The following is a 24,274-nucleotide window of genomic DNA, read 5'->3' on the forward strand; positions in this document are numbered from 1 at the left end:
AAGCCACAGAACAATCAAAACACTGCAAAAAGTATATAGTTAGGAAGATGGGAATCATCCACACTTTGTATAAGAATATCGAAAGAAGGAAGCACAATCAGCTCAACATGTCACTATGATCGTTCAAAGAACCGAGCTTTTTTCAAAAGTGATTTGGTTATGACCAATAATAATATAAGAGGCGTTTCGCTAAGACTTGGATCTGTTTGTAGCTTCTTCACCCGTTGGCTCGGTCTGTGCTGCCTCTTCTGCCTTCTCTCCTTTCTTGCCTGCATGTAGAAAACAACAAAATGTCATTGCTGTTGAAATCCTCGTTGAATATAAGAATGAGTTAAACTTTCTCCTACTAGAAAGAATTCACCAAAAAGACCCTCTTTTTTTTTTTTTTTTTTTTTTTTTTTTTTGTGGTTACCTTTCTTTTTCTTCCCCCCGCCTTTCTTCTTGGTCTTTGTTGGAAGGGCTAGCCATGCCTTTATCTCGGGATCATCTATTGGTTTTGTCACGTTCAGCTCCTGGAGTGGATGGGCGGTGATCCTATCAGACCCATTGGGCATTAAGAGAACCGTGAATTTTATATGAGCAACCAAATCACCTGCACGATAATAATGTGGATAGGAATGAGGATTATGTGTTTGGTGTATTTATAATTATCATTAGAACAAGGAGGATTTCCTATAAAGCCATACCGGGTTTCTCGTGTAGAACAGGATATGGCTGCAATAGGTCGTGGTTAACACATTCAACGAGTCCAAGACGGGCCCGCTTTTCCTCCAATTCCCTGCCACGATGATGATGAAAGCACTTAATTTCACGGTTTACTTATAGTCTTATAATAACAAGGGTAGTGCTGACAGACCTTGCGGTGAAGGGCATGAGCGGGAACTTCTGACTGATTTCGCTATAGATGAATCTTGATGCTTTCATCTTCAAGTTATAATTTTTGTCCACCGCTCTCTTATAAATAGTCGTTTGTTTCTCATCCAGTATCTTCGGCTGCACATTTTCATATCAAAGTATTGACAAATTCAAGAAACCGAACAGAAGGGTTCTCAATAAACAATAGAGCACAATTAATTAAAATTTAAAACCCAACCTTTCCTTCGCCCGTGCTGGTCACAATGTCAATTGAATAAACCTCGTTTTCTTCAAATTCCGCTTCATCAACTCTAGTTTCAGCGTTAGACACACTCAATACAACTTTGTTCCCGTCAATCACAAACTGCTTCATTTGATGACTCAAAACACCCTCGACGATCTTGCAATCATAGGCTGCAGCAACCTTCTGAATCGCTTCCGTCACATCTGAGTTCTGCACCGATCAAGGAACTCATCAATTAATAGAAGAAATACTAACGGTCCAAGAAACATTTAACAGCTCAAGACCCAAAAGATGTGGCCGCCAAATCATAAAGCTTAAGAGTTCCATACACACACGCATATTCTCTATCACACCAAAAGATCATTAGGAAAGATGAGCAAAATAACCGATAATTGTATATACATGGATTTTGTATTTATAGCATATATTTCTGATGCCCACACACCTTTATTGTGTTATGTAATTTAGCATTACTGCAAAACGAGCCAAGCCCATTTGTGTCAAGAAAGTACTATATAATTAAGAGGAAAAATTAACTTTTATAAATAAACATTCGTATTGAGGATTACCTTCTTTCCGGGCCTCACAAGCCTCATTGCAACCTCGGCAGCTGTATTGGCAGCTGCAATAACATCAGCAGCTCTACCGGTAACTGGCCCTTCCTGAAGCACGTGCGTGTGTGCAACTACAGCAATAAAACCGTCTATATGACACCCCATATCACTGCAAGAAAAAAAAAAAAAAGTGCAAGAATAGACAGGGGCATAAATGTTAGTTTTGGATAGTGTCGAGCTCTCTTCATTTCCACCACCAAAACTTAAAGATATCACACCAAACAAGCGTTTTGGATTTCTTATTCAAATTCGGAATTCAGAACCAATTAACCAAGCCCCTCCACGGGAAAAAACATATAAAGAGCAAACAACCACAAGAACAATTGGCTTAAAACGAGTACTTACATCTTCACCATATCGCCTTCTTCCAAAACCGCCTCATCATTAGACAAAGGAGAGAAATGGCAAACGGTATTGTTCACCGAAATGCAGGTTGGAAAAGCAACACCCCTCTCAATCTTCTTCTTTACGTTCTTGTACATATTTCCAGTTTGTCTATATCACAACCAACTCGATCAATTACTTACCAACACACATTCCACCAAAATCTATGAAACAACAAAGAGAAATAACCATACTCTCGGATAAAGGCATCGCCTTTCTCACAAATATCAACTACCCTGGCATTTGGTTTACATTGAGACACCACCAATTCCAGAGCCTCTGCAAATTGAAACACCAGTTTTCAATAAAAAAAAAAACAAAACTAAAACTTCAAAATTTTGAACACACAACAATTGAAATCAGTCCCCAAAATCCAATTTTCAGCAATCAAACATTCAAAAGACAACATTTTTTTCCACGAAAAATGCTCATTTCTTCCACCCACGTCGTAGTTTCGTAGTGTGTATGAATGGGTATATATATCTATTGAATACATACAGGTATTCAATCTATACACATGTTAGAGATAGGGATTAACTGTTAAGAATTTCGGCGGCGCTCTTGTACTTGGTGACGACCTCTGGGCTAGAGAGATCCAACTCCTTCTCTTCTCTCTCCTCGTCCGACATCTTTGTCCGAATTCACAGACTACACAACTGCAGAAACAGCGGCAGGGAAGAATGACATTAAAATTAAAATGTTGGAAAATCAGGAAACTAAAATAGGATTAAAATCAAAGAATATATAACAGGACAGAGGTGGTTACCGGAAAAATACAAAATCTTTTTTCTTTGGTATTAATATTGTAAGAAGTGGCAAAATGGGTTGAGCTAGCTAGGGTTTTTAGCAGCCGCAAATCAAGGCTTTGATGCGCAAGACAACATTGGTCACACTCTCACTGTGCAAATAGGTTTAATGTTGTCCGCAGGCCGCAGCTCTATGAACATTAAATAAATTTAGTGATTGTTTTTTTGATTGAATAATGATCAAATTGGACATTGGGCGTGAAAATGTAACTAGGTTATTGAATTATTTTTATCTTTTTTTAGTACAATCCATCTTTGATCAAGTTAAATTAATGTAATTATATCAAAATAAATTGTTCAACATGTTACAACCAATTTTATAATAAAGTTTTTTAAAATATTATTTCAATGACCTAATTACATTTTTTACGTATAAAGAGTGAAAGATTATCATTCGTGTCATCTACCATAGATATCAGATATTGTTATTTTTTGGATTAGACCATGGGATGTCATGAGTATGCCTTTTATATATATATATATATATATATATATATATATATATATATATATATATATATATATATATATATATATATGCTTAGGATCACATGTAAAAGAGCTCCTAAGTAAAAAATACACATAAATCTCAGTCATTGACTTAGTCAAGATTAACCATTCTTTAAAAAAAAAATTGACACTTCTAATATACAAAAATGTACAATAATGTGCACTCAAATGCATAACAATGTGCACTACAAGGCACAAAGATGTGCAATCGAAGCAATTATGATTGAGAAAAGGGGAATTCCTCACAAATCTTTTGTACATTTTGATATGTTCAACTCACAAATTTCATTATAAATTTAGTTATTGAAATAACTAAATTTAATAATCAAAGGCAAAAGATGTATACACAATGTATTGCTAGTATGTCAACCTTAATGGCATTTACTAATTTGTGTGTTGGTATTTAATTTAAGACCAAAACATGATCTTCAACACAAATTATAGACAGAGATTTACACGAGGAGAATGAAAACGTAAAACAAAAGGTATCCATGAAGTTTGCACTGTGCACAACAATGTGCACTCGAATGGAGAAACTGTGCTATAGAAGAGGGAAAAAAAAAACAGCACTCGAATAAGACAGATGTGCATTGGAATAAGAAAAAAAATACACCCAAAAACAACAAAATATGTTAATATGAACTTACACAAAATTACCATAATGCTACCACATTATTTTTTAAAAAAATTATCAATCTTCATTATGGACCATTGATCTAGACTAGATCAATGAATAATATTAAACCCTATTTTTTAACTAAGCAATCCTTCACATTTGATCCGGAATGTGTGAGCGCGTGCGCCAGTTTCTATTAACATTTGTTTTCACAATGTTTCCAATAACTAAGCATACTATGTATGCTTATATTTGCTACAAAAGTTACAAATGTTGATCATAACTTTAGGAATGCTCATATATTTTATATTGACGATTAGATTGTTGAATTATAAAGATCGATCAATCCTACTCAATCAAATATATTCATGTAGACACTAATATATGTGCAAATTGAATTACGTTTTTATTAATTTCTGAGTTACAAATCTTCTTTTAATGGTCTTATTTGACTTGTTTAATCTTCTCGTAATAAAAAAGAGAAAAAATTTAAAAAAAAAACACTAAAATAGTTCATATAAAAGGTTTTATTTTTTTTAGTTATTTGATTAATGCTATAAGAACTTTATATTATACAGAGTAATAATTATATTAATACAAAGGAAGGGTGGAACCCCGAGGAACAAAAACAAACTAGTCATCACGGACATGGGAGACCCCAATACAGTCATTCTGGACGCACTCCGCAAGCTTGGCGGTAGGGCAAAAATACAAAAGGGCCAACTTGTGGTCTGAGCCATAATTCTTCGCTAGCCCGTCCGCGACTTGATTTTGTTCCCGCAAGATGTGATGACATATGACATTCCAGTCTCTTTTAATCCAAGTTTTGCAATCTAAAATGATGTTGTCGAGGGTTCCACCACCTTTAGCATCAAAAAAGGGTCACTGATACGTTTGACCATGTTGACGGATGGAGTAATAATTATAATTTGCAATGAAATAAACATTTATTATAACACATTAAAGTAGACGTTTAATTAATCAATATTATCAAAATAATTAATGAATTAAAGTCTTAAATGTGATAGCTTAAACTTTTAAATGTTACATTTCAATGTATGAAGTGGTAACTTAAACAGTATGTTTTTATTTTATATTTTTACCTATCAATTTTTTATTTTTTCAAAAAGGTATTTAGGTGAGATTATGGTTTTCATATTTGAAGATCACGAGCTTAATTGTTACCAATATTTAGCCCCTATGGACGGTGGTTGCTAGTTTCCTTGTCACCCATCCAAAAGAAAAAAAAAATCAATACTTCAATCTACCAATCGTTATGCTATGGACCAGTGTCCAGCATGCATTGTGGATACGGTAACGGTGCCGTTAGTGGCACCGTTATCTTCCACCATTTAAAAAAAAAAAAAAAATTCAGACCACTTTGTTATAGGAGCATATGTTCATAATTTTATTACTATATGTTCATAATTGTAAGTTCATAATGTCAGAGCTTTGTGTTCATAATTCCATAACTGTACATTCATAATTGCGTAACTGTACATTCATAATTCAATCACTGTAAATTCATAATTTTGGAAGCTCTATGTTCACAATTTTAGAGCTCTATGTTCATAATTTTATCACTATATGTTCATAATTGTAAGTTCATAATGTCAGAGCTCTGTGTTCATAATTTCATAACTGTACATTCATAATGCCACAAACGAATAACTGCGTTAATGCCGTTAACGGTGAGACAAAATCAAATTATTATTTTTTTAAATTGGAAGGCCGCGTTTTCCCTGAAAACGTCGTCGTTTTGGACTCGTGTCCACAACAAAAATTTGCGTCAATCTACTATGTAAATTAATTTAATTGAAATTAAATTATAATTTACTCTTTCAACTAGTTATGCAAATTTTTATATATTCATGATTCAACTTTAATTTTTCAATCGTTATGCTGTGCATCCGTATGCACCATTCTTGGTGCATCCGGATGCACACGACGTCGTTTAGGAGTAACGGTGCCGTTAGTGGCACCGTTTCACTCCACCAATCAGATTTTTTTTTTAAAAAAAAAAAATATAAAACCTTGTTCCTTCGTTTCCTCTCCCATTGCATTTCACTTCCCGCACTTCCTTTCTTCTCCAACACGATACCCTCCCCAGACGCTTCGATCATCTTCATTTCCTTAGCATTTCTTCAGCATTTTCTAGGTTTCGCACACACTCGTCATCACTGTTGTCGCCGGCCTCCGATCATCACACATTCAACTGCGCTTCCTCTGTACAGCAGAGCTCATCTTCTTCCTATAATAGGTATAAATGCATTTTACGTTGATACATGATGCATTTACACAAAACAAGCATTGATTTTGAGTATATGTTTATGAAATTTTAAACTAGGGTTTTAGACTGTTTAATCTTGTATGAATGTATAATTATTTGATTATGAACGTGTATGGTTATGATTATGGGTTTATGAGTATATTTATAAGTTTATGGAACTGTAGTTGTACAATTTTGGAAGTATAGTTGTGCGTTTATGGAATTGTAGTTATACAGTTTTGGATGTAGTACTCTGTTAACCTTACTCTGTGCACCAAACTGCATTCATGCCTTTTTAGCATAATTTGCCTTGTGGGTATATTTATGGAATTGTAGTTGTACAATTTTGGAAGTATAATTGTGCGTTTATGGAATTGTAGTTATACAGTTTTGGATGTAGTACTCTGTGAACCTTACTCTGTGCACCAAACTGCATTCAAATCCTTTTTAGCATAACTTGCCTTGTGGGTATATTTATGAGATTATGGAATTGTAGTTGTACAATTCTGGAAGTATAGTTGTGCGTTTATGGAATTGTAGTTATAAAGTTTTGGATGTAGTACTCTGTGAACCTTACTTGATGTTTTTTATTTGCAGAAATGGAAGACTCAAATATGGGAGATGACACTACGCTTGGGCAATTTGTGAAGTCGGTAAAAATGACAAAAACCAGAGCAATATTGAGCTCACAGGCTGCTCAGCTCACCCCTGCCCAAGAAGATCCTGCAGAGCCTTCTACAAGGCAACAATCAGCAGCTAGGAAAAGAAAGAAGGCACCACCACCACAGCGAGAGCAAGTACGGGACCCTGACGTGGATTACTTCAGTACACGGATGGGTCTCAAAAAAATGTATGAGCTTGTCTAACGTCTAACACAGGAACAAAAGGATGTTGTGGTTGATATTGGTTTTGGAGGGCTGCTACACCTACAATTCTCAAGCAATTACTCACAACCATGGTTGCAGTAGGCGCTAGGCGCTAGTCGGGCGGCCGGGCAGCGCCTAGCGCCTAGGCGGTCTAGGCGGCGCCTAGGCGGATTCTAGGCGGCGCTAGGCGGGCACCAAAAAAATTAAAAAAATAGTAACAGACTTGTAGTTCGACAATTTTAATGAGGTTGTTTTCAACGTTCACTCAAATAACACATCTAAATAAATGAAATAATGATAATTTATAAGTCATAATGTCATAATAATATTAAAATCAATAATTAATGAAAGACGACATCGGTCAAAATCGAACAAAATCGGTCAAAAACGGTCAAAATCGGACGAAATCGGTCGACTCAGCCGAGTTGGCCGAGTTTGGCCGCCCAGGCCACCTAGCAGCCGCCCAGGCCGCCTAGCGGCCGCCTAGGCGGCCGAGTTTTGCAACCTTGCTCACAACTTGTTGAGTATCTTCTGAAAAGGTTTGATGTTTTCAAGTCAGACTTTATATTGGATGGTGACATTCTACATGTCGGTGAAGAGGATGTTGAATACACCTTGGGGATCCCCCGGGGAAAGAGAGATGTTGAGGAGGGTACAAAGTCTGAGGAAAATTCTACGGTTGCATATAATAAGCTCCTAACTGACTGGAGGAAAAGGTGGAATGTCAAGTCAGGGTCACCCATAACAACCAAGATGCCTGATGAGATAATCAGGAGAGGTGACCATGGTGATGCCTTCAAAAGAGACTTTGTGGTGTTTGCTGTTTCCTCTCTGCTCCGAGGAAACACTGGAAGATATGCCAACTACCGAGTTCTCAAGTCATTGCTCGACATCCGGGCAATCTCAAGACTGAATTGGTGTCGATACACGTACATGTCTTTCATTGATTCATATGAGATTTACAAAGACAGTCCTACAAGATCCTTTGGAGGTCCAATGGTATTCATCCTGGTAAGATCCCATTATACATAAACTGTTCTAATTATGAAATTATATTTATGCAATTATGTAATTGTAGATATGCAATTCTGGATGTGTGGTTATGCACCTATGGATGTGTAGTTTTGTAGTTATGGAATTATGGTTTTGAAATTATGGAATTATAGTTTTACAATTATGGAATTATAGTTATCCAATTATGAATGTGTGGTTTTGTAATTATGGAATTATAATCATGCAATTATGGAATTATAGTTTTGCAATTATGTAATTATAGTTATGCAATTCTGGATGTGTGGTTATGCACATATGGATGTGTAGTTTTGTAATTATGGAATTGTGGTTTTGCAATTATGGAATAATAGTTTTACAATTATGGAATTGTAGTTATGCAATTATGGATGTGTGCTTTTGTAATTATGGAATTATAGTCATCCAATTATGGAATTATAGTCATGCAATTATGGAATTATAATTATGCAATTCTGGATATGTAGTTTTATAATTATGGAATTATAGTTATGCAAATAAGAATGTGTAGCCATACAATTCTGAATATGTAGTTATTCAATTATGGAATTATAGATGTCCAATCATGGGTGTGTAACTGTGCAATTCTGGATGTGTAGTTATTCAATTCTTTAACATACTCTTCTGTAATTCTTGAAGCTCTTCTACTTTGACCGAGTAGAGTTCAAAGGCATGACTGTCAACCGAACATTCCCGGTGATCAAAGCTTAGACAAAAATGCTTGTACGAAAGCAAGTATCAGCTGAGATAAGATCAGGGGGTTTTGGTAAGGGCAAAGTTGTCCCTCGATTTCAGAGGCCTACTGCCATTGCATCAACGTCATCACCCCGACCTGCACCTCCTCCTGCTGCAATACCAAGGCCAGTGTGCAGCCCTGTTGCTACACCATCTATTCCAGCTCTATCTGTGCCTCTGTCTAATGTTGACAGAGTAACACATGTGCTTCAACGGCTTACGGCAGATGTCCTTGAGTTTGGTCAGGTCATGTCTGACATTGGCAAGCAAGGGGCCCCGGTTGACATCATGAAGAGGGCTTTTTCAGGAATCTCAACAATGCTGAGTGCTGCAAGCACAATTCAACCGACTTCTAGCCCAACTGCCTCGCAGTTGGATGACATCTTCTTTGGAAGTGAAAGCTTCACATCAGCAGTTGATTCTCTGGTAGAGGCTTTTGAAAAAACCAGAAAAGAAATGGAACTAGAATCCCCATCGTTTGAGCTACTTGGACGCTCTACACCAACCCCACCACCATCTCAACAGCAACCTTTGGACACCCTGGTGGATAACATTGTGAGGAGTGCGGGAGTATCAACCTCAACGGAGAAGGAAACAACTCCATTACTAATCAGAGTGTCATTCGAAAAATCCACCACTCCTACTACCCCTGCTGCCCAACCTGCTGCTGAGATTGATGAATTTGATAAGTAGGTTACTGCTTTCTTATACAGATTTAGACTATGAATATGGTTTTCAATTGGTCAATAATTATGAATATTAAGTTTGATTATTATAAATATATTCTTATTCAACTATTGACATTGATTGTTACAATTATGGATATGTAGTTCTCAAATTATGGACATATAGTTTACAGATTATGGAAGTGTAGTTATACAATTCTGGAATTATACTTTTGAGGTTATGAACTGCCTCTGTTTTTTTCTGAACAACAGAGCTATGGAAGAAAGTGAATCTGATGTTGAGGATGTTACTGTGAGAAAGAGACCTGTGCGCAAATTCAGAAACATCCCACTTTATTTGAGGTCACCATACTGGACTAAGAACAAAGGCTCCATCCATAATGCAACTCCCAAAGAAAATGTTGTTTCAAACTACGCATTTTTGGAAGCCTCAAGTGAGCACCCGGGAGGGTATGTTTCCATCCACCTATTTTATATAAATTTTATTCATTAATTTATGTTCTTATATTTATTTATTTATTGTATTGTAGAGAGATATTGTTCAAATATGGTGATTACTACTTGTCAAGGGATGATTTTGCAACTCTGTGCAATGGTGAGATACTGAGCAGCTTCTTAGATGTCTGGTCCCTACGTTTTACATTGCTAAACACGTCCCGTGCGGTTGGGGAGACAAAGCGGGTCTACTTCTCCACCCTAGTACATGTAAGTGTTTACAAATTATGAATATATAGTTTTCAGATTATGGATATGTAGTTATTCAGTTCTGGATGTGTACCTGTGAACCCCTGGTTTTATAGTTTTGTAATTCTGGAATTATAGTTATGCAATTATGGAACTATAGTTATGCAATTCTGGAAGTGTAGTTATATAATTCTGTATGTATAGCTTTAACATTTTGAACAAATATTATTTGGATTATGACTACTCATTCCTGCATTTGTGTATACAGCTTCAAATTGATCCCAAAGACCAGTGGATGAAGGATCTCCCAGCTGACATAAAAAGGAGGAATTTCAATGAGAGATTGAGCTATGAAATAACCAGCTTCGGGAACCTAGACATCAGCGATGCAGATCTGGTAAGTTCTATTACCCATGTCCAATTTGATTTTATCATGTCCAAAAAATACTAACATTGCTTTAATTTTGAATTGGAATTAGACATTTTTCCCAGTTCATCGCCATGATCACTACTTCTTGGTCTGCTTCAACGTGAAAGAACATAAAGTACAGGTAATGGACAACAAGGAGTTACCAGCCGATGTTTCAGAGAAGGACAAATATGGCAACTGCCCACACTTATTGGTAAAATTGATAAAAAAAAAAAACCTTGACATTCTTACCATTACCTATCTATTGACTTAAAAGCATTATCAACACTAAACTAACTTTTTTGACCAGATTGAAGCATTCAGTGGTTACCTTAAGGCCGAGTGTCACTCCTTGTATGTGAAATTGCAAAAAGTTGCAATAGAGTACTTTAAGTTGGACTGGGCAAACATTGAAAATGTCACTGATTGCGGAATCTATGTACTCCGGCATATGGAGACATACCGAGGGACTCTACAAGACTGGCAGCCAGGATTCAAGAAGAATATGCGCTTAAATGTAAGACTACAATACATATTATACTTTCAAAATACATTTAAAAAAATAAAACTGCAAATGACTAATTACTTAATGTTCTTTGTTTATAGGCAAACTTCATGTACGAACTGCGAGCGAAATATGCTGCCAATCTCATAAAGTGGAGGATGAACGCAGTCAGGGGGGAGGTTCTACAAGCGGCCAAAAGTGTCTCCAAGAAGAAGTGAATGAATATTCTTCAACATGTTGACTGAATTCTAACAATGTGAAAGTTTTTGTGATCTACACTGACAGTGTGACTTGTCTCTGTGAATGCATGATGTTAATAGCTGAATACCAATTTACATATGATCTATGCACCTCTTTTTTTTGTTTTGTTTTTTTTTTTTGTTTTTTTTTTCACGTATCAAATCTATAATTGCATGACTACTATAATTCCATAATTGCATAACTATAATTCCATAATTTCAAAACTATAATTCCATAATTGCATATCTACAATTCCATAATTGCATAACTATAGTTCCATAATTGGGTAACAATAATACCATAATTGCAAAACTATACATCCATAATTGCATAACTATACACCACAATTTGGTAACTACAAATTCCATCACTATGGAAACTACACATGCATAAATGCATAACTATATTTTCATAATTGCATGAATATAATTTCATAATTGCATACCTTTCATAATTGTATGACTATAATTCCATAATTGCATAACTATAATTCCATAATTGCATAACTATAGTTCCATAATTACAAAACTACATATCCAGAATTACAGAACTATAAGTCCAGAATTGCATAAAATCAATGATAACAACTTGTATTTCTCAATCTACACCTACATTGTCATCTAAACCCTTACTAAACTGAACAAAATTTGAACTCGAAGAACTTGAATGTACGAGGTATCCATCCCCAGCAAGCTTGGATATGTTTTCCAACACCAAAGACTGAACAACACCCTTTGTACTCAATGTAGCTTTATTTGCAGCACTCCTTCTCCCCCTTGCAAGACTGTACTTCTTTTCAATAACACCACTCCTCCTTTTATTACGCTCACCTTTCAATCTCCGGCTTGAAGGATTTTGTACACCACCACTTGAAGATGAAACACCACACTCTTCAATATGCACATGCCCAATCTCGGCTTCAACCTGTTTCTTTACATCATCAACAGCTTCGTCACACAGTTTCCTAGCTACACTACTATCTTGACTAGAAACAACTATTGAAATTTCCTACTAATATCGAACACCCAAATTGATGAAGGGACACCAACATTATAAACCATAGAATCAATGTTGACATTCCTACCATCAATGACCTTTTTAGTCCATCTTTTAAGGATATATTTGTCGGGGATACTAGAAACACAATGTACATGAATAATGCGTAGACAATGACAACATAGAATTCCCAACTCAGAAATCAACTTGCAACTACAAGAAATGTCCAAGTTGGCTGGGTTAAAACTAACCTCATGCCTTATAATATCTATATCTGGCCGCCACACGTGATACTTCTGTTGACGGCCATCATTCAACACCATCTCTTGATGACAGACACTGCCTTTCATGAATTGTTCCTCAAACAGAAAATATATCTCAATCGTGTATACCTCTCTAGCATGTGAAAGAAGTTTCACATGCTCCATCATCATAGCGGGTACCCCTTGAGCACACCGAAAGTCTTCACCATTCTCTTTACTTCTTGATGCGATCCTGGTTGGCCCGATCTTCTCTTCACACTCTGACTAAAATAATATTTTAGAACAATTTATTAGGCTAGGTGAAATCTGATTAAAAGGTTTAATTTAGGTTGGAAAAGAGCTAATTTTTGGGTTTTGATAATTCCTCGGCCACACCGGGTTATAAGGTGATACGTAGGATTTAAGACGACGCCACAAGTGAGGTTTCACACTTGATAAGTCAGGATCACCATGACTTGATCATGGTTGAACTCTCTCGAGTTCTAGAAAACACTCAGTTTCCTATCTCAAAAATTATCAACTCTATATTTCATTATGCATGCAATGACATTAAATAGCCATTAGCAAGCAAATTACAACCACATGAATGAGATAATTATTAATAATATGATAATCTAATCCTAACCAACAAACTAAGATAAACATAAATTATAATATAATTCTAACAAACTAAATCTAAAACAACTTTAAGATAATCATCCTAATTAATTAATAAAACTAATTCTAAAATATTCTAACTTTCCATTGTTGATTCTCGTGCCCACAACACTTCTCCATTTAGAAATTACGCTTACAAACGATGAATAGAAATCACAAAGACCTGCTGTCTTGGACAACCTTCTAGAAATCGAATTATTTGTAGTTTCACTCCTTTGTGACGATAAAATGCCCCCAGAAAAATAGTCCTTGTTAAATGCTGGACACCACTTCTCCCTACAGTCATATAGCTTTTCTAACCAAGTATTCTTGTGACATTTATAGTCAGTCACCAACCTGAAAATGGTAAGACAAAATCCCAAATGTTTATGAAGCAGAATATTAACAAACAGCATCACCACATCTAACACATACTCAGAATTTCTACTGCTATATATACATAATTGGAATACTATATGTCCATAATTGATAGACTATATATCCATAATCCATATACTACATTTCCAGGCACCACCAGTAAGTTCAACTGCTATATATCCATAATCGAAATACTATATATCCATAATTGATACACTATACATCCATAAACTACATTTCCAGTGACCACCAGTCAGTTCACCTGCTATACATCCATAATTACTATACTATACATCCATAATAGTTAAACTATACATCCATAATTCATATACATCTGTAATAAATATACTAAATGATCAGAACGGCTAATACTACATACATATGAAATATAATCCAATAAAAACGATTAATTACTAACATACCTTGTCAAATAGAATTGAAATTCAGCTTCGGTCTCTGTGTATTTCAACACGTAGTTAAACATATCCAAGAAATCCTTATTGTTCCTTAACGTCTTGATATGCTTCTTTGAATTCTCACCAATATGCCATATGCAAAGACGGTGACGTGATGTTGGAAACACTTTAGATATAGCAGCAGCCATAGCTGCACATTGATCTGTCATAATAGTCTGTAGACACTTGCCACTCATAGATCTTAAAAACGCTTTAAACAACCACACAAACGATTCTATCTTCTCGTTCATCAAAAACCCGCATCCAAACATTACATTCATGCAATGGTGATTCATCCCTACGAAAGGGCCACAAATCATATCATATTTGTTTGTGCGATATGTCGTATCATGCACTAACAAATCCCCAAACACCTCGTAATCTCGTCTCATTTGACCATCCCTCCAAAAAAAACTGCACAATCTTGCATCCAAATCAAGTTCAAAATCAAAGAAAAAATTAGTCTCGATAGACTGCCTCCTCCTAAAAATTTCAATTAAAGAGTTAGAATCCGTTCCATCCAATCGCTTGACTGTATTCGCAGCCATTGAATTATAAGCATCTCTATTGGTGAAACCAACTAAAGGGGACCCCCTGATTGGTGTTTTAGGAACCTAATACCATCTGCAAGTGCAAGTCCACTGTCCTTCAAACCTTGTAAATATAAGAGCTCATTATCTCCGACACTCCTATGTGAACGAAGTAGATGACTCTTGTTGAACACACATAACTCGTGATTGTGCACTTTCTCGTGTTTTGTAACTGTCCATAACTCATCATCACCCACGTCAAATTGAACAAACGCTCCACACCCTGTCCTTGTGTCAATTTTGGAATAAGCCTTAACCCCACTGTTTGCCTTATAACCAGCCTTAGAACAACAAAAGTTCTTCATTTGAATTGTGTTCGTAGATCCCTTGTATCGTTGATGACCATTCCTCACACTAAAACCAATTCTATACGCATAACTGTTATACAACTCAAAAGCCTCATCAACATTACTTACTATCAAACCAACCAAATCTTGATCAACTGCAAATATAACACAATAATAACCATTTCCATTAACATATAATTCCTAACCAGAATTTGCTAATTAAAAGGTAAACCACTATGAATAAACCTGGAATTGATGAAGATCCATCAACATCTACATCTACTTGATCTGAACTCACTGAACCATCCACAATGCCTTCACTAACTACATTATATAGACATGGTGAACATTACTTCAAACAGTTCATCAAACAGCAAAAACAGAGTGCCTACACATTCTAGATATATAGTTATGTGATTATGGAAATATAGTTATACAGTTCTGGATACACAGACGCAACAAACTGCCAAAACAGAGTACCCCGCTAATTCTGAATATATACACATGCAATTCTGGAAATATAGTTATGAAATTATGGAATTATTGTTTTGAAATTCTGGAATTGTTGTTATACAATTATGGAAATATACTTACTTGATTTTGTATACATATTTGCACAACTAATGGCAGATTCTAGACACAAACATCACTGCTAACAACAATTGTATCATAATGAATCACAGAATCATACAAAAAAGCAAAGGAACAAATGCAAAAACAATAACAAGATCACCTTGAATCGAATGCCAATCACCAACTGCGGAATTCGTCTGCTCTGTTCCATACTCCATCTAGCAATCACTTTGTAATTCTGATCCCAACTGCGATTTCGATTTGCGATTGCGATTGAGATTGCGATCGCGATTCCGGTGATATCGAATGCCAATACCACAGCGAACAACTGCCAATGATCGAGTTTGAAACTTGGAAACAAACTCAAAAGGAAATAAACGCCGTTAACGGAATTTTTTTTTTATTTTATAAAATACCGCGTCCTTAGTCTAAAACGACATCGTGTGCATTTGTATGCACCATACAGATGCACAACATAATTTGCCTCAATTTTTGAACTCACCTAACTAGTCAGGTTGGGCTAGTTTAACTTGTTTATAAGGTGAATTAGGTTCAAATAATTTTAGATAGTCATGTATGAGTCGCAAATTATATGAGTTGAACCCATATATCACATGGGTTATTCACTGATCCATTAATATAAGTAAAAATAAAAAATCAAAACCATTTTCACTGCCTTTTACAATTTTTTAAAAAAGATTTGATGTATAATGCATAATATAACATACTAATAATTTGTAGTTACAAAAAATAATAATAATAAATTATGTTAATATTAATATATGAGATTATATTTGTATTTTTAAACAATCGTTATACCCTGCACTTGTGCGCCTTCCTAAACGACGTCGTTTTGGGAGGTGCGGTAGGAAGTTGACATGATTATGTATATTTGTTTATACAATTATGTATATTTTTTATTATGTATATTTTTTATACAATTATGTATATTTTTTTTTATACAATTATGTACATCCGAATCAGGAAATTTTTGTGTATTATGTTAAGAGTTGATGTGTATTATGTTAAAAGTTTATGTTTATTATGTATTATGTTAGATTATGTGTATTATCTCTTTTAAAAAAGAGTATGTGTATTTTGTTATATAATTATGTACATTCATGTATACAATTATGTGTATTCTAGTATAACATTATGTACATTTTTAAACATGAGATTTTTTTAAGGAAAATTGACTGCCAAACACTGAGTAGTGAAATTTAAAAAATAAAAATTAAAATTAAAATGATGTCGTTTTGAATCTGGGCGCACAATGCAACGCGCGCCATAATGCAAGATATAAATTGCGATTTTTAAATTTGTTGAGGCTAATCCATTTACCATCTATCCCGCCACTATACTCTACAGTCTATACACGCTGGGTTCTCAAAATTATAACGTTTTTTAAAAGGTTGGCCTAGCCCCTATTGATACGCAAATTATGCCCCGGACCCGTGTCCACAATGCATTGTGGACATGAGTCCAAAATTACATCGTTTTCAAGGAAAACGCATCATTTCAGTTTTTTTTTTTTTTTTTTTTTTTTTTGTCTCGGCGTTAACGGCGTTATTCGTTTGTGTCATTATGAATGTACAGTTATGAGATTATGAATGTACAGTTATGGAATTATGAATGTACAGTTATAGAATTATGAATGTAAGTTATAAAATTATGAATACAGAACTCTGACATTATGAACTTACAATTATGAACATATAGTGATAAAATTATGAACATAGAACTCTAAAATTGTGAACATGGAGCTTCGAAAATTATGAATTTACAGTTATTGAATTATGAATGTACAGTTACGGAATTATGAATGTACAGTTACGAAATTATGAATGTACCGTTATGGAATTATGAATGTACAGTTATGAAATTATGAACACAGGGCTCTGACATTATGAACTTACAATATGAACATTTAGTGATAAATTTATGAACATAGAGCTCTAAAATTGTGAACATAGAGTTTCGAAAATTATGAATTTACAGTTATTGAATTATGAATGTACAGTTACGGAATTATGAATGTACAGTTATGCAATTATGAACACAGAGCTCTGACATTATGAACATATAATGATAAAATTATGAACATATACTCCTATAACAAAGTGATCTGAAATTTTAAAAAAAAATGGAAAAGAACGGTGCCACTAACAGCACCGTTACCCGTGTCCAGCATGCATGCTGGACACGGGTCCATAGCATAACGATTGCTATTGATACAAGAGTTATACCATGGACTAAGGTGGACTCGGCTTCAAAATACATAATTCACATATTGGATATTCACAATTTATATATTGAATTGAATGTTCACTTAGCTATAGTTGTCAAACCTAGCTGAAAAGGTAGTTGAAAGAAGGAACTGAAAGCTGAAAAACTATAAGCTAGGAGCTGAAAACTGAAGAGTGGTTAAGCTAGCTGTTATGCTTGAAAGTGTTTGGTAAAATTAGCATTTTGATAAGCTGATAAACATAAAAAGACAAAAAAAAAAAGAAAAAAAAGAAAAAAAAAAAGAAAGACATCTTCATAAGATTTAAATTAATTTGTTTACATATTAAAATTTAACATTTTGCCTTCAAAAGAAATTAACATTTTGAAATAAAATTATTAGCATAATCATGATCTAGCATCACATAATGAAGTAGCAATATTGTTGCGAATCTCCTTCATATAATAATAATAATAATAATAATAATAATAATAATAATAATAATAATAATAATAACAATAATTGTGGTGAAAGTTGCGGATAAACGAGAAGAGAAAGAATTTTAATTGGAAAGGGTAAAGCTAAGGATGTTATTTCTTTTAAGTAATAAGGACAAAGATAGAAAAAAAAAGTTAGGAAGCTAGTAGCCTATTTTGAATGATAGTGTTTCAAAATAAGCTCTTATTTTAAGCTACTAGCTTATTTGGGAACATTACCAAACAAACTTATAGTTTATTAGTAACTTAAAATAAGTTATAAGCTCTTAAATAATGTTCACAATTTACCAATAAACTCTACCAAACAGAGTCTTAATATTCACAATTTACCTTTTACAAAATTGTAAACATTCAGTATATAAATTGTGAATATTTAATATGTAAATTGTGTATTTTGGACCTGAGTTCACAGAATAATTTGCCCTATTGATTCATCACAAGTTGTCTCATTTTGACACCTTTACTTGGTATTCTAAATTTTATAATATTAATTTGTATAAATAATCTAGTTTTGACTAAATTATTGATTTTTATAGCTCATCCAAACAAGTGCACTAAAGTGCTAAGGTTTTCTGACATTATCCAAATCCTGCTTATATTACATCAAAATGTCATGTAAATTATCTATATAACCTTGTTCACCTTTTAGAAAAATATGCAGAACTTTTGAAGCCTCAAATGGTGAAAGGATTTGAAAGCATTGGTTTGAACCCACAGAACAATAAAAAAAAACTGCAAAAAGTATAGTTAGGAAGATGGGAATCATCCATGCTTTGTATAAGAATATTCGAAGAAGGAAGCACAATCAGCTCGACATGTCAGTATGATCGTTCAAAGAACCGAGCTTTTCAGAAGTGATTGGTTATGACCAATAATATAAGAGGCGTTTCGCTAAGACTTGGACTTGTTTGTAGCTTCATCCGTTGGCTCGGTCTGTGGTGCCTCTTCTGTCTTCTCTCCTTTCTTGCCTGCGTGTAGAAAAACGACAAAATGTCATGGCTATTGAAATCCTCGTTGAATGTGAGAATGAGTTGAAGTTTCTCCTACTAGAAAGAATTATGTTGAAAGAATTCACCAAAAAGATCGTCTTTTTTTTTGTGGTTACCTTTCTTTTTCTTCCCCCCGCCTTTCTTCTTGGTCTTTGTTGGAAGGGCTAGCCAAGCCTTTATCTCGGGATCATCTATTGGTTTTGTCACGTTCAGATCTTGGAGTGGATGGGCGGTGATCCTATCAGACCCATTGGGCATTAAGAGAACCGTGAATTTTATATGAGCAACCAAATCACCTGCACGATTATAGGAATGAGGATTATGCGTTTGGTGTATTTACGATTATGATTAGAACAAGGAGGATTTCCTATAAAGCCATACCGGGTTTCTCGTGTAGAACAGGATATGGCTGCAATAGGTCGTGGTTAACGCATTCAACCAGTCCAAGACGGGCCCGCTTCTCCTCCAGGTCCCTGCCAAGTGAAGAAACAGTTAACTAAAAAACGATGAAAGAATTTAACAAAAAAACAGTTTCACTGTACTATAGAGTCGAGGCTTGTTAGGGTGGTGCTGGCAAACCTTGCTGTGAATGGCATGAGCGGGAACTTCTGACTGATTTCGCTATAGATGAATCTTGACGCTTTCATCTTCAAGTTATAATTTTTGTCCACCGCTCTCTTATAAATAGTCGTTTGTTTTTCATCCAGTATCTTCGGCTGTGTTGAAAATAAAGAGTTAGTTTTATCTATAGGGTTGCGTCTGTTTATGAATATGTGTCAGTTTATGAATAGGTATTTACAGCTATGTATTTGTGTATATATATGTACTGTGTTTCTATATTAGAAATAGAGAATACTAATATAATTTCAGTCTTATATACATTTCCTAGTCCTTGATTCTTCATATTGCTTCCGCCTAACTGGCGGGTGGTATTATTCTCCACCCGCCAGGCCATTCCATCTTCCAAATTCAACAGGCTGCACATTTTCATATGAAAGTATTGACAAATTCAAGAAACCGAACAGAAGGGTCTCAATAAACGACAAAGCATGATTTAAACGAACCTTTCCTTCGCCTGTGCTAGTCACAATGTCAATTGAGTAAACCTCGTTTTCTTCAAATTCCGCTTCATCGACTCTAGTTTCAGGGTTAGACACGCTTAGCACAACTTTGTTTCCGTCAATCACAAACTGCTTCATTTGATGACTCAAAACACCCTCGACGATCTTGCAATCATAGGCTGCAGCAACCTTCTGAATGGCTTCTGTTACATCTGAGTTCTGCATCGATCAAGGAACTCAACGATTACTCGAAATGTAAATACTAATCGTCCAAACATGCATTTCCCATCAATACAGAAAGCTACTACTAAATTGAGACCCAATGTACTTGTTTAAATTTTTATTAAACACCCATTTGTAAGCATAACCTCTATATTCCATAGAAATAATAAATGGTATGATTTTCAACTATAACCACTAATGATGTTTAGTCATTGGGCACGACACTTCACACAATGTGTGCGCCCATGATAATTTGGGTAAAGAAAGTACTCCGTGTTGAGCATAAAACTATTAATGTGCCATCCAACTATTAGCTTAGGCTTTTAGTTGAGAAAAATTGAGATGGAGCACCTCACCCGATAAGCGACTACGGTCCACGTGTTGCTTGGAACCCACCGCACACGTGAGGGGGCGTGTTGAGCATATAACCATTAATATGCAATCCAACTATAAGCTTAAGCTTTTAGTTGAGATAGAGCACATACTTCAATTCTCCGTAATTAATTTAAAAATAAATTACTTTTATAGATAAACATTCGTATTGAGGATTACCTTCTTTCCGGGCCTCACAAGCCTCAACGCAACCTCAGCAGCTGTATTGGCAGCTGCAATAACATCGGCAGCTCTACCGGTGACTGGCCCTTCCTGAAGAAGGTGCGTGTGTCCAACTACAGCAATAAAACCGTCTATATGACACCCCATATCACTGCAACAAATCTTTTACCGTCAGACATTTCACAATGAAAAGATTAGAAAAAAAAAAAAAACGAAAGTAAACAACAAAGCACTGCTTGTAGGAGAATAGAAGGTGCATAAATGTTAGGTTCGGATAGCTATAACTTAAAGATATCATACCAAGCAAGCATTTTGGATTTCTTATTCAATATATATAACTAAAGAAACAACAATTGGCTTAAAATGGGTACTTACATCTTCACCATATCACCGTCTTCCAAAACCGTGTCATCATTAGACAAAGGAGAGAAATGGCAAACGGTATTGTTCACCGAAATGCAGGTTGGAAAAGCAACACCCCTCTCAATCTTCTTCTTTACGTTCTTGTACATATTCCCAGTTTGTCTGTGTCACAGCCATCTCGATCAATTACTCCAAAATACGTTTAACGGTTTAACCAAAACCAAATGAAATAACAAAGAGAAATAACCATACTCTCGAATAAAAGCATCGCCTTTCTCACAAATATCAACTATCTTGGCATTCGGTTTACATTGAGACACCACCAATTCCAGACCCTCTGCAAATTCAAACACCAATTTCCAGCATAAACTATTTAAGCAATCAAACATTGAAAAGAGTGAAAAGACAACATTTTTTTCCACGAAAACGCCCATTTGTTCCATCCACAAATCGTAGTGTATATGAATGCATATGAATAGAGATAGATATTCGATCTTGCAGATGTTAGAGATAGTGATTAGGGAAAGGGATTAACTGTTAAGAATTTCGGCGGCGCTCTTGTACTTGGTGACGACCTCTGGGGTAGTGAGATCCAACTCCTTCTCTTCTCTCTCCTCGTCCGACATCTTTGTCCGAATTCACAACTGCAGAAACAGTGGCAGCGCTGATTAACATTAAAATGTTGGAAAATCAGGAAACTAAAATAGGATTAAAATCAAAGAACAGAGGTAATTACCGGGGGGAAAAGAAAAAGAAAAAAAAAAAGTTATTGGTTTTAGTATTGTAAGAAGTTGGGGTAGGGGAAGAAGCGAAAATGGGTTGAGGTAGCTAGGGTTTTTAGCAGCCGCAAATGAAGGCTTTGGTGCGGAAGACAACATTGGTCACACTCTCACTGTGCCAATAGGTTTATGTTGTCCGCAGTTTAGCTAAATCCACTGATTTTTTTTTATTTTTTTTTTATTTTTGTACCGAAGATTATAGGTGGCCACTGGCCAGGTGGGTTTAAGAATTAGGAGTGTTTGGTAAGATGAAATTATAGTTTTGTTCTTATCAAATTCTATTCTATGAAATTACGTAATTTCATGATTTCGTTGGAGCGCGGATTTGCAATTCGTTCTGAATAGATTTGTGATATAAATATTATTATTATTATGGCCATTATTACAAGACCTTTCATTTGCCTTAAATTTATTCTATTATTTATGTTATAGAAAATGAAGAGTTATATGGATGTATATATATACATGTTCAAGGCATAATGAAATAGAGTACTTGTGCTCTTGAGTTCTACATTCTTGTGTTATATTTTTCTCTCTACTCTTCCATTCCATATTGCAATATTCTTCATACATATAATCGATGCGTTACCGTATAACTATCACGCGAGAACTAACGAGTTGATAGGCCAAATTACAACACGTTATCAGCACGAGTCTCTATCGTAATCTTCGGTGAACGGTATGCCTGAATCTGTTACAATACATGTTTTTATATAATACATGTTTTATATGGCACATGTTGATTCTACACCTCTTGGTATAATTATGAAATGCATGATTGATATGATACATATTGATTCTAAAATTTGAAATATGAATTGCACATACTAGTTCGTATATATATGATTGTGTAAATTCCTATATATATTTCCAATTTTATTTTTGATTCTTCAAATTGAAAGAAAAGCATGTGATATATATGTTTGTGTAAATAGAAGTGGTTTTTCGTATAAAGATGCAATGTATGTATACATATTATTTTCATTTCGCATACTTTGTATGTTATATACCTTATGCTATAGTGCATTGTTATGTTTTTATGGTATGCCATTTGCATGTGATTAGCAATTCATTTTTGTGCCTAATTAGGCAATGAATGAATGGTTTTTAATTAAGATTGTTAAAGTTTATTTTGTGGAAACTTAAGAGTGAGTGAGACTTTAAATCTTAATTGATGACTTGGGAGCATGAATTCGGTGTATTGGAGAGTGAAGCACTACTTGTTGCCTGTAGCACAAGTTGATGCTATAAACACGAGTCGATGCTTGCTGCATCAATTCGGTGTTTGCCGCACCGATTCGTGCCTTGTTACTTGTAGCACGAGTTGATGCTATAAACACAAGTCGATGCTTGCTGCATCAATTTGGTGTTTGCCTCACCGATTCGTGTTGCACCATTTCGGTTTTAATTTGTGTATATTCGAAAGATCAATTTGTTTTTAGATTTTATATTTTGACTTCATCCCGGAAAGTTCGTTTGCATCTAGAAGATATTAAATTCTTTATTTTGCTATAAACATGTGATATTATGAACGTATATGAGAATTTATGATATATGTTTTGTAGATTACGTCTTCCATTGTCAAATGTGAATTTATTGAACTTGCTTATGAAGGAAGCAATTGTTGGGTTCTAGATATTGAAATTTATTTGGCATCCAAAGAATTGAGCCAAGCTTTTTTTGCTAAGTCACAGAGCATCGATGCCCAGAAGGCACAAGCTCTCATTTTCATATGTCACCACTTGAACCACGATCTTAAAAATGAGTATCTGATTGAAAAAGAACGCTTTGAATTAATGGAAGTCCCTGAAGGACTATTCCGACCAAAAGCCATCAAATGTTCTTCCCCAAGACACATTTTGACTAGTTTAATCTCATGTTTAATTTTGAGATTATAATGTAAGTCAGTGATTAAATATAATTCAGCTATGCACAAAATAGTCTCGCAACTGAA

The 24,274-nt window shown here is 35.0% G+C and overlaps 1 protein-coding gene across 6 annotated transcripts; it reads right to left on the reverse strand.

Annotated features, from left to right (window-relative positions):
• Positions 1–22,445, reverse strand: LOC109173816 (ERBB-3 BINDING PROTEIN 1-like). Of its 6 annotated transcripts, none has more exons than XM_019323125.1 (10): positions 22,295–22,444; positions 2,636–2,756; positions 2,292–2,376; positions 2,059–2,208; positions 1,669–1,822; positions 1,094–1,309; positions 857–993; positions 687–778; positions 413–592; positions 1–269 (listed from the first exon to the last, which is right to left on the reverse strand). In XM_019323125.1, exons 2-10 carry the CDS (start codon positions 2,724–2,726, stop codon positions 190–192), a joined length of 1,185 nt encoding a protein of 394 aa, XP_019178670.1. In that variant the 5' UTR covers positions 2,727–2,756; positions 22,295–22,444; the 3' UTR covers positions 1–189. The 6 variants fall into 6 exon arrangements, with proteins under 6 accessions (XP_019178670.1, XP_019178672.1, XP_019178669.1 ...); XM_019323127.1 differs by having other exon boundaries at positions 2,636–2,776; XM_019323124.1 differs by having other exon boundaries at positions 2,636–2,753; positions 22,278–22,444.
• Between the last annotated feature and the right edge of the window lie 1,829 nt (positions 22,446–24,274).

The sequence above is a fragment of the Ipomoea nil genome, unplaced genomic scaffold (assembly GCF_001879475.1).
Source record: "Ipomoea nil cultivar Tokyo-kokei standard unplaced genomic scaffold, Asagao_1.1 scaffold0482, whole genome shotgun sequence".
NCBI classification, from domain to species: domain Eukaryota; kingdom Viridiplantae; phylum Streptophyta; class Magnoliopsida; order Solanales; family Convolvulaceae; genus Ipomoea; species Ipomoea nil.

Bases quoted from the DNA above. Each gene is read 5' to 3' on its own strand.
- LOC109173816 (XM_019323125.1), bottom strand. From the start codon at position 2,726: ATGTCGGACGAGGAGAGAGAAGAGAAGGAGTTGGATCTCTCTAGCCCA. The intron at 2,377-2,635 runs GTTAATCCCTAT...TTCAATTTGCAG, and splicing joins CGCCGCCGAAATTCTTAACA to AGGCTCTGGAATTGGTGGTG. The intron at 270-412 runs GTAACCACAAAA...TTCTACATGCAG, and splicing joins CGGGGGGAAGAAAAAGAAAG to GCAAGAAAGGAGAGAAGGCA.